General features: G+C 42.2%; 1 protein-coding gene across 4 annotated transcripts in view; it reads right to left on the reverse strand.

The window, feature by feature from the left end:
* The window catches only part of EVA1A (eva-1 homolog A, regulator of programmed cell death), a 194,737-nt gene that overhangs the window by 101,117 nt on the left and 77,499 nt on the right, over positions 1 to 16,121 (reverse strand). For all 4 annotated transcript variants that reach the window (XM_040698621.2, XM_015285156.4, XM_015285155.4 and 1 more), the window contains exon 5: positions 5,612 to 5,755. In XM_040698621.2, coding sequence (XP_040554555.1) covers positions 5,612 to 5,755 — 144 coding nt within the window. The remainder of the gene's footprint in view (positions 1 to 5,611; positions 5,756 to 16,121) is intronic.

Consider the following 16,121-nt stretch of genomic DNA (forward strand, 5'->3'; position numbering starts at 1 on the left):
TTGCAGTCCATGACAATCTACAACAAAACTAAGAACAAAAGATCACAAAAATCAAACAGTGGCAGAGGAAACCAGGACGGATAAGGACAAAAGACAGGTATTGCAATTATCATTACATGGCAGCAGTAATTTAGACCAAAATGAGCACGTGCCTAAGAACATTCTGGTTCTTAACATATCCACTGTAGAAGCCTCATGTATAGATAACAGTATCTCAACTAGGTATAAGCAGCTCCACTTACAGTTGCACAGTAGAACTGTCACCTCAAATATGCTGTTTATCTCTTTCAGGCATCTACTTTAGGGTGAGATGATTTGTGCCTCAAAAGCAGCTGTTTCTCTCCATTACCTATAAAAGGAATTTTTCTCAGATGGGAATGTTTACACTGTAAATCTCTACTGCTTGTATGTCTGCACTCAGTTAGATGAATCCCACTTGATGAATTTTTCATTATTTGTAGTCATTACATGGGACTGGGTAGCTTTTTAAAAGATGCATATAACTTGACCAGAAGCACAGGCTTGATACAAAAAAAAATACTAGACAATCATCTATTATCTTAGGAAAATAAGACTGAAGTTTTGAACATACGTCCCAAACCACATCTGAACCTTGATTTTTGACAATGAAAGTAGCTTTATACTGGGATTATATTATTATTCTATTCTTCATTTACTTGGTAGGTCAAACTATGTGGCCATTAATTTAAAATCTGAGTGCCTCTGAGTTCTGCTTTACCATATGGCAAAAGAACTCTGTTAAACAGTTTCAAACACAGTTTAATATCCTTAGAGCTAAGTTGCCTGAAATGTTTGCTTGCTGGCAAAAATCAGTTTTATAACTTCTGATGAAAAGAAGTCCCTTTTATATGTTCTGTGTCTTCCTCTAGCAAGACACTGCCCATATTGCCCTGTTTCAAAAGGAGTCCAAAAGGTTTTGATTTTAACTTGAGGTCTGGAATCGCTTTTTTCCCCCCACTCGCTGGGGATCCTGGACGTAGTTTTTTCTATCAAGAGAAAGCACTTTAGCAGTAATAAAAGTATATTTTCCATGTTTATGGATTCAAAAGTTTTCACAGCAGTAGGGACCATTACCTACATCCAGTCTGAACCACTGACACTGTGCAGGAGCTAAAGGAGTACAGCATGGTCTCTTTGAGGTGACAGAAGAGCCTCTGTGCAGATCTTCAGCCTCTCTCCTCATCATGATTAGAAAGGCAACCACCTCAGTGCTCCCATCCAAAACAAAGCCTGCCTCCAGTCTAACATACATAGGATATTTAACTACAACATTCTGGGGGTAGCCAAACTGCTTTCCCAAGCACCCAGAGAACACAAAGGTCAGCATACTCCAATTACCCCCAGATCATCTCCATCACCTCTCATTAGCCCCTTTAGTCTCTTAGCACCAAGCTACCATAAAACAGCAATGGGTCATGACTGTAGTCATGCTTTATCCTTTACTTACCAACTTCTCTCATCAAGTGGTAAAGCGTGAGGCCTTTGGGACTTTGTTTATTGCCTTGTAAAGCAGGACGGCGGGATTATTAATGCAACAGAACTGCAGGTTTTTCCAAGGGATTTATGAGTTAGCTGAGACTTCCTCCATTTTGTTATAGCCATATCTAACAAAGCACTACAGTTACCAGTTATGTAGATCTGATAACCAAACCACTGGAACATGCCTACAAAAAGAAATTCACAATCTCCATTTCCCTTCCCATGCCACTCCATGCGACATCTACCTTCCTGAACACCTCCAGGAACAGTGACTCCATCACCTCCCCAGGCAGCCTGCTCCAATGCTTCACCAGTCCTTCTGAGAAGTTTTTCCTAATATCCAACCTGAAGCTCCACTGACACAACTTGAGGCCATTACCTCTTGTTTTACTGCTGTTACTCAGGATCAGAGGCCAATCCCCACCTTGTTACAACCTCCTTTCAGGATGCTGTACAGCATGTTAAAGTCTCCCCTGAGCCTCCTCTTCTCCAGACTGAACAATGCCAATTTCCTCAGCCAGTCCCCATAAGAGTAGTGCTCCAGATCCTTCACAGCTTAACTGTCCTTCTTCAGATGTGCTCCAGGGCCCCAACGTCTTTCTTGTAGTCAGGGCCCAAAACTGAACACAGTACTCAATGTGCCTCACCAGCACAGAATACAGGCAGCTGATCACCTCACTAGTCCTGAGGACTATACTACTTCTGATAGAAGCCAGGATGCTGTTGGCATTCTTGGCCACCTGGGCACACTGCTAGTTGACATTCAGCCAGCTGTCAGCTAACACCCCCAGATACTTTCCTGCCATGCAGCTTTCTAGCTGCTCTGCCCCAAGCCTGCAGTGATGCATGGAGTTTTTATAACAGAAATGCAAGATGCTGGACTGGGTCTCGTCAAAGCTCATATAGCAACACCTTTCCTTTATACCAGATTCATCAACTTAATTGTTCGTGTCTGGAAGGCATTCTTACAACCAATAAAACACAGAGGCTGTAGAAATGAATCTACAAGAAATGTGGAAATAGCTAATAAGAACCAAAGCTGTTGCCTTACCTGTTTACCGCTTGAAAATGGCAGGAGATTAGGAATAGGGCTCAGGTCCTCCTGACAAGTTATAGAACAGTCTAAGAGACTTTTCCAGATGTGACATCTCCAAGTCCTGATAGGAGTACATCACTTGCTGTTCATTATTTCTCTATGCAAACTGCACCAGCATTAATGGCTGTCACAAAGCCCACCTCAGCAAAAGGGCCATGATTTCTGCTCACAATACAGGTTTTGAATTTATATAATCCTTTATCACCTCACAAAGTAATCCCTCATTGGATTTTTTTTTCCTTTCAGGAATTCCTGTCAGCAGGAGACATTATTGTCTTCCCAGCCCTCTCCATGCTTTAGCACCAAGAGCAGAGTTCAGCTGCCCTAAACCTACAACTAGTAAAGTTTCTCACAAGGAAAATGCCTGTCTGAAGGTCCTCCTTCCCACACTAGCACATCCATCAGTGGGCTTGCTCTCACCACTTCTTCTGAAGAGATCCTGATGGTCAGTAACTCTTGGCATGGACACATCAGTTTTTTTGTCACAGGTAAGACAAGTGATATGGTCAGTTAGACCATGGCTGAAGTGATGCTCAAAGAAACCTGTGATGTACACCTATCTTGCCTCCAAGTGATGCTAGGACTACTCTGTCTTTCACTTCTCTCCAGTGAAAACCACAAAGCCACAACCCACTCTGCATGAATCCAGTGTCTCCAACTGCAAGAGGTGTGGAAAGAGGATACGTATCAAGACATTAGTGACAAAAGAGTGCCTAAATTAAAAGAAATTCATTTGAGTCACTTTTTGCAGTTGCAATGCTATAACGGGATGGAAAATACTGTGATAATAGCAGGGTGGCAAAGTCTTTGACTACAGTAAATGAGAACAAGCCCAAATGCAGCAGTAGACACGGGAATGAAGGAAAAGAGCTGCTTACCTTTGGAAAGCCTCAGGTAGGCAGGGACCTCCAGCAAGATACCCTCACCTGCACTGCCAATGTCTGAATGAGGGCTGGAAGGTGTGGATCCTGGCTCCAGCCCTTATGGTCACTCAGGTGTATTTGCATTGCATGACTGCATGCACCTGAGCTCCCCTGGGTTGGCTCTGCCTTCCTACCAGGTGCTCAATCACTGATTCAGGTCATGGCTTAGCAGTTCTGCTACAGCAGTCAAAGCCTGCCCCTTTTCACTCCCATGGGTTTTGTGAAAGTGGGAGAACATCATAGCAGGAGTAATAATGCATGCATCTGTATGAAAACCTGAAACAAGGAGATATCCAACAGGAAGTTCTCTACACTGCAATTATTCTTTGAACTATAAAACAACAAGTTGCTTGGTTTTATAATTTCTTTTAAGAAAATGCCAGAATTAACTTTGATCCAGCATGATCACATGGAACTAGAATTTGATTTCTTGTTTAGTTCAGTTTTATATTTTGAAGGATTTTGCTTTCCAAGAGAAACATATGCCTGGTGATCACAAAATCCAGCTCAGACATGCTGAATCATGATCATGGTTTTGAAAAGGAACCATGGACACCCTCAAATGATGGGGCAGATTTCACCCACTGAAAATCAAACCATGGCGTATTGTACTCTCAAGCATGACTCATTTCCTGATGCAGTTAGGCTTTGACTGGGAAATCTGAAGTCATACTAAGACATCACTAATTCCTTCTATAGTAGGCTTTGAGACCAGAACCACAGTGCCTGAAGGAGGCTGCATAGGGCTTTGAAGGAAATATCTTCTTGGAAATACATCATGGGGCCCTGTTTGGTTTGTTCCCCATTTTGAATTATGGAGCTCACATCGCCATGAGAATGAGATTCTCTCCAATCTCTTAATGAAAAAAAAATGATATAACAATATCAACTTCCTGGCAAGACAATTTGCGAGGCCTTGAATAGATAATATTTCTGTTTCTTGCTAAATCACTTCAAACAAAAACAAAGAAGCGACAAGGGAAAAAAAGTTTAACATTCCCACTGCTTCTGCCAAATGAAACAACAGCCAGGCAGGCGTTCAGAGCTTCACACACCTGATTCTGTTTTTTGAACAGGCTACACATCAGCCACACTACAGCATCTACACAAATTCTATAGCATCTCCATATAAAAAAAAAAAAATCACACATGAGATTTGGCATGCTGCTGTTGCACACTGGGATTCATCCAGATTTGCTGTTGTCTGAAGGTGCAGCCAGCACCTCCTCTACTCCATCAGATGGCTCATCTACTCAGCAGATCCAAAATAGCACCAGAATTTCTCTTTTCATTGAATGTAGAAAGAAACAGAGGGAGAGGCAAAGCTGATCCTAGCAACAACTACACAAACAAAACCTCAAGCAAATATTTGCATGTCTATCAACTACAAATGATCAAAATTTCTTCACTGGAAAAAATCAGACCTGAAGTTGTTTTCATGCTGCATCATTCAGAGAGGAACAATCGCTCTCTTCTGCAGCACAGGAAGATTAGTCAGATAGGAGTGCAGTGTCTACTCAGCACTGTGACTTATGATCCCAACTGAAGACATATAATTTTCAAACAACAGTGTTTTCTCAGGAAAATATTGCTATATTCACCTGAAGTTTTTTCAAAAAATGCCCTGGGTATGGATTAGTGATTGCCTTATTGTTTGGTAAAAAATGAAATACAGAACAAAATAAAAAGGATCCTACTGTTAACCACAACTTTCCTGCAGGAAAATGAAACAGCAGGGTATTATTCAGAATATATACATAGAATCATTAATGCTGGAAAAGACCACTAAGGTCATCTAGTCCAACCATCAAATGGGCTGACAGATTTTGCTACCTCAAGGAGGCAGTGTTGAATGGGTTAACAAAGTGTCATTTCCATGTTTTCTGCTTTTTTCTGTCAACCCAATAAGTAGAAAAAAGACCAAATTAAACCTCTCAGGTAATCTACAGGCTTTCCATTTAACCAAACGAAAATAACAATGAGCCAAGTGGAAGCTCAACAGCTTTTTATGTACATTTATAACTGTTCTCATTCTTCACATACTGCTGCTCATCAAACGCATACCCCATTGAGAGCTTTCTTTGTGACTCACCACAGGTATAGATGACATTCAGATGCTTTTGGATGCCGGGATAACAAGGATCTCCAAATTCATAGGTGCTGGCATATATGCTACAACTTCTTTTCCCGTGGCAGCGCTTGATCATGAGTTGGAGAGCAGTAGCTGACTTGCACTCTGTAAAGGAAAAAGGACAGGGTATGGAAAAAAAATCTCAGGGAATCTTTCTTTTCTCAAATCCAAGGCTACATTTTATTTCACGTGATGTGAATGACAAGAGAACAGGGCCCATGCAAGCATTTTCATACTAAGCCACTCAAACTTCCTTCAGGGGATTTCTGATTCAACAAATGCCAGAGGTTCCAATGGGAACATCTGGCATTTGTCTTTTTGTCAAAGGTCCAGTTAGAGAAACTCATCACATCTACTCACTAGACAAGTTTTTATGGAGAGTATCTATTCTTTTTGTTTGTTTTGGTTCTCACACAAAACAGACAGCATTCCAGGGCAGCACTGTGGCCTCGCTCCACAACACTCCATGGGAGGATGAGCTTCCATGGCTGGTCCTGGAATCTTCAGGAATCCTCCCATAGGAATGAGTCATTTCAATGGTTACAAGCCACAGACTCTGCTCTCCAGCTCAGCAGACTGGATTGACTCTTCAGGATCCAGTAGAGTCAGCACACTGAATACACCATATGCTAACATCACCAGCTTCTCTAGATACCATCAGTCATATCTTGGTATTGACAAGCTCCTTTCTCCCATGCAGGAAGCTACAGTCTCTATCCATACTGACCTTAGCAGCTTCATCAGCACTACAAAACTAAACAAGGCCTGAATCCTTACACGCCAAATTTAAGTGTTATTCCATGAACAGGATTTTGCCAGCTGGCATTATGCCAGACACTGCAGAGGACCAATGTGAGATATAACAAGGGCTGTTTCCAATTGTCAGTTTGCAGAAGGCTTTACTGGATTTTATGAGAAGAGCAGGAGTACGTGGCAGAGAGTTTCACCACACGGACACTACATCAGCCAGTCAAAGCACCAGGCAGCAGGCTCTTCCTCATTGTATTTAGCATAGCAACAGGATTATGCTCATGTACTATCTATTTCAGGTAATAGCTGTATTTTATTTTCCCCAGGAGAAGACAGTCTTATCTATGCTACCCACCAAAACCAAAATGCCATACTGCCGACAGACAGCTATGGGACCCTGCTAATAGCCTCTTTGCCACGCCCACCAACCAATGCACATGTAGCCCAAGTTATAGTGGCCAAGCAAAGAGTCACGTAGTTCCATCTGCCAGAGCAGGTCCTAGTGCTAAGGACCATCCTATGCTGTTTGGCTAGCATGCTTGATGGTAAATGAAAACTTCCCTGGCCCATTCCCAGGCCCTGAGGCCAACTGTGTTGGAACAACCAACATTAATACTACTAAATACTCTTACCTTCCAAAATAAAGTGGTGCAACACAATAGAAATCAACTCTGCCCCATGTACAACTTTAAACTTGTTTCTGGACTGACTAAGTGAGTGTCAATCAGGTCAAGACAACTAATTGTGGCAACAACTGTGGTATAATTTAACAGTACAAGGGATCTATTTACAGTATGTGTCCAGGCCTTGGCAATACTAGTTCGCCAGCATTCAGCTAAACCTAGAAATCCAACTTCTTAGGGCACAAACCTAAACCCTCCATATCCTAACCATCAGCAGCATAATGCTTGACCCTCCAATCACCAGGCTGCACCAGCTCAATCTGTGCCAGACAAAATGAGCAGAAGAGACTCTGCACTCTCCAGTTACACATGTAGATAAAATTCCTTAGCACAGGAAGTAAAGAACCAAGATTTAAAAAGCCTGATGTATACAGAATTTTTAGAGACCTTAATATTGAAAACATTGAGCTAATCGAATATTCAAATAATACTGAAAAATTACCTGTTTGGACCGTAGCACATAAACCATACAGTAACTTCATTAGAATCCTGTATAGCAAACAGGTATAGGACCAGAGAGATTATCATGTTACAAAGGAGAAATAAAATAAAGAGCTTACCCGTGTCCTAGGCTTGCAGGAGGACTCCAAGAGAAGTGATCTCCAGATAGAGATGCTTCCTGCTTGGGAGTCAGCCTTAAATGGGGTCTAGGAGGGTCTCCACCCCTTCCGGTCACTCAGGTGAAATTGCATTCACCTGTGCCCCTGCGGCTGACTCAGCGCTCGCCTCAGGTGGTCAATCAGAGGTTCAGGCCATGATTCAACAGTTCTCATACAAAGCCGTATCTGGAGCTTATCCAGTACAGAATGCCTCCTGCTCAGAACAGGGCCGGCTTTGAAGTTACATCAGGTTACTCAGGATTTTGTGTAGGCAAGTTTTGAAAATATCCACAGGTGAATATTCCCCAACCTCCCTGGGCTATGGCATTCTTCAGCTTAATTTTTTTCCCCCTGTATCTAAACAGGTTTCCATTCCTGCAGCTTGTGTTGATTGCTTTTGTGATTATTTTTGTTGGGTTAGTTTATTTATTTGTTTGCTTTGTTTTGCGTTCCCAAGAAGTCTTCTGCACAGCTACCTGTTAGGTATTAGAAAAACAACAACAATATCCCTACCTGAGCTTCCTCTCCATGAGAACGAGCCAACACAGGTCTTTCAGCATCTCCCCATATGCTGTGTGTTCCAGTCCCTGACTGCCTTGGTGGCCCTTCACTGGATTTGCTGCAGTTTTTCAACATCTCTCTATCTGAGGAGCCACAAACTGAGTATTCATTTTGTCCATGGTAAGGACTGAGACATTCTCTTAGAATCAGTCATATTCTTCCAGTCCAAATAATTAAATAAATAGACTCTATGGCATGATGTCAAAGTATTCACTTTGGTCACAATGGCAATCATGGCATCATCTCCCTGGAACACTTCAAGGGATTTGTAATAAAGAGGTCATTCCATTGGATGCCAAAATGTCATATCTAGCATCTTTGTTCTCTCACTAACAAGCACTGAAGATGTCAAAAATATACCTAAGAGACAGATGAGTGATAGGTGAGGCTGTGAAACCCTCATAAATCACAGTCACCATCACATCATCTAGAAGTGACAACACGGTCTTCAGTTTTAACCCCATGTCTTAGGAGTATAAAAACACCCAAATCACTCGTGGTTCCTTTTCATGATGCACACACTGGTAATTTAACTTCCAAGAGTAAACAACACATAAGGGAGCTGGATTGAAGTGAGAATTCCAAGTGTATTTGTACTTCATGAGGTGATGCAAGGTATGAAGTCTTCACCTCCAGTTGCCTCAGAGAAGCAATAAAATATAGGTTTTCTTCTCTATAAATGATGTAGCTAGCATCCCAAAAAGATGCAGAGGAGGAAAGCCCAGCAATGTCGTAGAGTTGGGCTATGGCCCCATACAGCTGGCCAAACTCATTTCCTATTCTTCAGAAGAGGAAAACTGGATTTGGCACTCTCATTTGCACACTTATTCAAGACAATATCTCATTTCTCTTATGGCTTCTTTGTTTCCTATGTGCAAACAGTGCATGTTATATTAAACACTATCCTAATATCAGTGATGTTAGTACTAACAAATGATTTCATGTGTCAGATACATGGGGAAGGACACTCACAGATGCCAACACCATAGCTAAGTCTAATGGAAAGTCTACTGCTAAGTAGAGCCAGGTCCCTGCCAGGAACCTTTCAAAGCCCACAAAGCTCAAATCCCACAGCAGAGCAATAAAAAGCACTTTATGTCCTCACTGATGATAGAGAACACGCTTACAAAGGCTGGGATAGAGTCACCCTTTGCTCTCGTTAATCTTGGATAGCTCCAGTACACTAAGAGTAAATCTGATTCCTGGCTACAGTGAAACTTCCAGTGCAAGTGTGTTTAAAGATATAAACTGCGCTTTTGAAATACGGTATTTCAAACTAAAGTTCAGGTTTGAGGGACAGTGGGATCACCTCACTTTGCCATCTTTAATCCTGAGCCTGCTTTCTAAAAGTTATACTTCCCTCCAGCCTTACTACTGCTGCACGTCTACATGGAATGACTCCACAAAGGCATAGTCACAGAATCCTTAGAGTTGGAAGGGACCTTCTACTCTGCTGTGGTGAGACCACATCTGGAATACTGCGTCCAGTTCTGGGCCCCTCCATTCAAGAAGGACAGAGAACTGCTTGAGAGAGTCCAGCGCAGTGCAACAAAGATAGTTAAGGGAGTGGAGCATCTCCCTTACAAGGGAAGGCTGAGGAAGCTGGGTCTCTTTAACTTGGAGAAGTAGAGATTGAGAGGTGACCTCATTAACGTTTATATGTAAAGGGTGAGTGTAAGGAAGACGGAGCCAGGTTCTTCTCAGTGACATGCAATGATAGGACAAGGAGCAGTGGGTGCAAGCTGGAAAATAGGAGATTCCACGTAAATACGAGAAAGAACTTCTTCACAGTTAGGGTAACAGAACACTGGAATGGGCTGCCCAGAAAGGCTGTGGTGTCTCCTTCTTTGGAGGCATTCAAAACCTACCTGGACATGTTCCTGTGTGACCCAGTCTAGGTGTTCCTGCTCTGGCAAGGGGGTTGCACTAGCACCCTGTCTCTCTAGTATACTTATGCCTTCCCACACCTTACCATGGAAAGGCTCACGATCCCTCCCCCCAGCCCCATTCACATCTGGTTTAAAGCCCTCCCAATGAGTCCCTCTAGCTTTTCCGCAAGGACCATTCTCTCTGAGAAGGCAAACCCCATCCGGTGCCCACAAACCTGGTGCCATATAGGCTAATTGGCTGTCAAAAAACCCAGAGTTCTGGTGATGGCATCAGCCACGAAGCCACGTATTCAAAGAAGTAATCCTTTGGTTTGTTACCATGTCCTTAACCAACACAGGAGGCAGAAAAGATGAGGTGTGCATTCAGTTCCTTTAGCCGTGGTCCCAAGGCGCTGAAGACCCTTTTGATAGCCTTTGACCCACATGTAGCCACATCACCTCTCCCTATATGGAGAAGGGAGAAGAATCACCTGCAGCCAATACCCATCTCCTCTTCTCCAACAAAGCAGCCTTAGTGTTGGGGGATGGCTTTTCCTGATTTGGTTTTGTTAGCATGCCAGGACTGAGTGGGCTGTTACCACTCTCCACAAAAGGCCTGTATACTGCTCTTAGTCTAAGCCCCTGGTAGGCAATTCATTTTACCACTTCAATTTAGTATTCCAGGAGTGGTAGGCTGATATTACTCTTGGATCTACTGTCTTCATCTGCCCAGCCTCTGCCACGGTAAAACCCAAATCAGATGATACCAAAACCAAACTGAAGAATTTTACCAGCTGTAGCTTGCAGAGAGCATCAGCTTTAATACTGGAATCAATCTCGGTGACATAATGTCCAAATCATCGTGCTCACCACAATGAATGGATTCTACCCAGTTAAAGGCCATTTCCCAGCATGACTGCTTTTTATTACTTCTTCCTGGTGAAAAAAAAGAAATTTGAGACAATGCCTATTAATCACATCCACTACTTTGGTTACTCACTGTTACTTGCTTTTCTCCATGCAAATCTGAAAGCCAAGCCAAGACATAGGTTACTACTTTTGATGGCAAAACCTATTTGGGTTCAAAAGAATGCTTCCAGTCAGTTTAGTTTTTGCATTACAGTAACTCTTAGCTCTTTGCCAAGGTGGAGGTCAAGGTCTTTCCCAAGGCAGCAGTCATCACAGATGGACCCACAGATGTGGAATCTTGCTTTGAGATGGGTAACTAATAGCCTGATGAAATTGGGCATGTGCCAAGTGCCCAAGAACATCTTGAGCATCTGCACATTTGTTGACCTTAGGGTCAGACTCACCTGCCACATCCTGCCTCTTTTGCAGGCTCTTTCACACATGAGGCAGGCTTTCCAGAGCAAGCGGGACCACGTACACCTGAATGTATTAGGAAGTTAGCATGCTCCAAGACTGTCAGGTAGTGCTTTTCCACAGGCTGCCCCTGGGGCTAGCAAAGCAGTAGGGCATGGAGAACACCTCCAGTGACTCTTCTATCAGAATAAAGAGTCAATTCTTCCTATTCTTCACAGACCTCAGGATCTTAGGAGCGTTGTCTGATAGGACATTTTTTACTCTTCCAGTGCATTACTCTTTCATCTGACCATCAGCTCTGTTTTCTACCAATAATCTCAGTGGCTCCAACTACATATTAGTCTTGCATGCCCTTATTTCACGTAAGAATAACGTGGGGACTTGACAAGTAGAAAAACAGAGCTTCAGAAGAAACCTCCACCCACTTGTCAGAGGAAGCACCCTCTGAATCTGTGAATCTGGTACAAATATTGGAGCACTCATGCCACTTTTTCAACAAAGAAAAAGATCTTGAAGTGTCAGAAGGACCAAATGACTGGCTATAATTGAAAGCTTTAGAAACAGAATCACTACCTAAAATACTATTTCCATTAGTGAAAGGGAGGTAAGTAACAAGGAACTAAAACACAACTGGTATTACCTGATCAAGTGAAAAATTCTGTGGCTCTCTTTGGCTCAATGATACTTTGGCTGCAATAGGAGCAGACCTACACCTGGAATTAAAACATTCAGTGGAACCCTTTCTGTCCTCATCAACTTTTGATGAGAAGGCGAAAGGAATGAGCTAAGGCAAACATTCCCTTGAGAGAAATCATTCAGAAGCAAGTGACAGCTCTAGGAGGAGATGCCTCTAAAGCAAAGAACAGGATTATTCTCAGAAACATGCAGTAAGATTTCTTGCTAAAAAATAAAATAGGAATCTTAAAAAAAAAAAAAAAAAATCTGCTTTACATCTACAGACTGCAGCTGAAGGATTCACTGCAGACTTGGTTACAGATACTATAGTTACAATCAGAAGCGCTTGGTTTATTAATGTGATCTCAAATCTTCTTATCACCTTTGTATCTAGAACCAGAACTCATATAAAACACGTGAAGCTCCAGTTTTGCAGAGACTAACTCAGCATGTGAAGCTGAGCAAATGAATAACATTTTGCAGGTCTGGGAGCTAAAGTGAGAATGTGAGGATACCAATGAGCTTGGCTCCAAGAAGTCTCAGAGAACAAAGAAGTTTGGGCCTGGCAACAACAGTAAAATTTTATTATTTAATTTGCAGCAGAAAACAGTTGATTGTGGGCCATAAGTCATTCAAGTTACAAAGCAAAGGAGCTAACAGCTTTTGCTTCAGCCAGTAGAAGATAAGGCTGATGCATTAAATGCACTGCTTTGTGAAGGCTCTGAGTCTATCTGTCAGTTCTATTTGTTATAGCCCAACAAAAGCATTTTCCTGAAGATGAGCACACTTCAATTAGTGCCTGCATCCACGCAGAAGCAAGACCTCAACCTCGGAACCAGAGGGAGTGGACCGCCTATTTTGAAGGGCTATCCAGCTGACACAATCTGCAAGTCACTTCTTGATCTTCCTAAAATAAAGCACCGCATGCTTGCAGCCCCACAGATTTCACATTACCTTTGTTTCTCAGGCACAGGATTCACCACTGCAGTAATTTTATCATAATCTTGACTGACATCTGAATTATTTTAAGAGAAGCTTCATCAGCTCTGAACAAGTTACTCCAGTTTTCATTCAGAGTGACTCCATGGAAATATGTTGAAATGCTACAGATTTGTATCTCTGTTCTTCCCTTTCATTATTAGGAGCATACTCTGAATTTGCTTTTAGCTATTACTAAGGCAACTGGTATCCTTTATAAGGCTGGTTACTGCATACGTTTACCATTCTGAAGGAGTGAGAAACACCCCCTTTATTTCCTCAAGCATCATATGAATGTCAACACAAAGCTGCTGTTGTTGCTTAGATTACCATTTTCTGAATTGTTATTTACAACCATTGCACAGGGTAAGATGCTCCACTATCATTTTGTTAAAAACCAGGCTGAACTTTGGCTTTGAGGAGCTCTTGCCAAGAAGCCAATTTGAATGGAGTTTTTTGTTATTTTTTTTCTAAATAGCAATTGTGTGCTTCCAAAAAACTGCTCCATGTAAATCATTTTTATGACTACGCAACCCAACGATGGCTGGAGTTTTTTTAGAGGCAGTTGTAAGTGATTTTAATTACCTCCTGGTGCTTTGAAACAAAAAGTGAAACATGCAAACTAACTCAGAATTGAAAATAACTTTCTGAAAGCAGCCTTCAACTCACTTCAGCCTAGCGTTTTAAATAGGATTTTCGTTCCAGTTTAGATTTAATAAGGTATCATATGTGAATTTAACTGCAACTGGTATTTATTTAGTCTTAAAACCTGGATACTTGTGGGTTTTATTACATACAAACAGATTGGCCTCTAAAAACTTGTTCTTAATCAATAGCAATACACATAACACAGTAGGTTCTGCACTGAACGTAAAATACATGCAGGGAGTCACACCAACAGGAAGGAGCATTCTGGAAGCCTGGTAGGCACCTTAAAGATGAAAGTCAGAGTCCAAATCCATCATACTTGCTGTTCATCCCACAAAGTCAATGTTTGAGCCATTTTAAAGGCTGCCATATTCATGGTGAAAGGCCAAAGCACAAGAGCATTTCATCCCCAAGCACTCAGATCTGCTCAAGGACAGCCATGTTACATGGCATTATCTACCAGCAGCAATTGCAGCAGCTCCCCCATCTTCTCCTGCCACTCCCATCCCATCAGTGCCAGCAGTCATTGCTCGTCATAGCTCCACCTCCACAGTTTGGAGACCTTCTATTTTTAAGTATTCCGCTTAAGACCAGGTTTAGAGCTCAGTTACAAACTTGCACTGGCAGAAATGCAGGGTGGAATATAACATACCATGAATTAAAATGATTTGCTTTAATTGCATGTACTTCATTCTAATTCACATGCTGGATCTGATCACAGACAGACAAACTTGAAGAGCCTATTATTGATATGGTATAATAAATATTTATATGAGGAACCATGAAAGCTCTAGTTCAAGTCATATATACATCTGTCTTAAGAGGAAGAAATCAAAACAAACTGGGTTCAATCACCTTCTGTCATTGCATTAATATGAAAGAACATCAGGGAATGAGCACCTAAGGCACAGACTTCTTTGCTGAACTCATTTTTCTGCTCATTCCTTATCAGATCCAATGACCTAGAGAGAGCCACTTCCATCTGAGTTTCCTAAGGGCTTTGTAAACACATCTGTTTTCTCTACACCGGGTTACAGAAGAGAACCTATATGTTAGATGATAAAAATATTTCACTTCTCAGCAGGCTACTGAGTTTAAGTTATGCACCACAAGCTGAAGCTAGGCTTTGGAGCTTTGCTTCTCCAATCCTGTGCCAACTCAGAAACCAAGCTCAGATTCATTCTACCCAGATGAAGAAAGAAATTCCTGTGGTAGTTCTGTATCTTTCAGGCTGCCCAGAGATGTTGTGGATGTCCCCTCCCTGGAGGTGTTCAAGGCCAGGTTGGATGGGGCCCTGGGCAACCTGCGCTGGTGCCTGATCTAGGGGGTTGGTAACCCTGCCACAGCAGGGGGTTGGAACTGAATGATCACTGAGGTTTCTTTCAAGCCATTCTATGATTCTGTATCTGATGGAGAGAGACAGGGTTCTTGAGAGGAGACCTGAATCCCGGTATTAGAGGTAAGCTGGACATGTCTATCTCATTCCCTGTGGTTCAGGGGCTATTACCATAAAAATGTACATTTGAACATGTCAGGTACATTGAATATGGTCAAGGATACTGTACCACTAAATACTAAAAAGGGTTGTTTTTTTAACATCCAGGTTCTTGCTACTCAGGCTCTTAATTAGGTAGTTTCCCTATATACTCAGATTTGAGTAGGAAAAGTCCACTTTTAAATTAGCTTCTCTTGGTATAAACTCAGAGATGCAGAGGAAGCTGTAAACAGCATGATAAAGGGGGCAAAGGGTTCCCTGTGCTGAAGGATAGTAATAGCTTGTTGCTTGCAAATAACCTTTTCTCCAGAGACCTCTGGATGCTCTGCATATTGTCTCTGCACAAGCCAGCAGCAAAGTGGAATCTTTATTAAGAGAGTTACAAATAAGGTCAAATTCCTTCAGGAGCTCCTCAGAGTTCCCAAGGCATTCAAAGGAGAGGTCCAGCTGTTTCCTGGGGGCTTCCCATTACAGTCAGAAGCACAAGGTTCAGTGCATTCCCAGTTAAAAGGGGATCCTGGCAGCAGCTGCATAGGATGCAGCCCTTCACAATAACTTTCCCTTCTCAGATGCTAAACACATTCATATAGACATAAGACAGACAGAAAGCACATGTTTGACAGGAAAGTGGAGTTCTAAGTCTGATTGGGGACTCCACACTACTCAAAAGCAGCAGAAGGATGGCTGAGTTGTCCAGCTGTTAAAGGGCTGCAATGCACTGACACCTCACACACTCCTGATGAGCACCCAACATATTGCATGTCTCTGCAGAACCCAAGAAATTCACCATTAGCAGCCTTTATCTGCTCAATACTCCTATAGGAGTACAGGGTCTTCTTTTTCAAGGCAGAGCAAATTAAATGATTTATTCTATTACCTTATAGTAATAAT

The sequence above is a fragment of the Gallus gallus genome, chromosome 3 (assembly GCF_016699485.2).
Source record: "Gallus gallus isolate bGalGal1 chromosome 3, bGalGal1.mat.broiler.GRCg7b, whole genome shotgun sequence".
In the NCBI taxonomy this organism is placed as follows: Eukaryota; Metazoa; Chordata; class Aves; order Galliformes; family Phasianidae; genus Gallus; species Gallus gallus.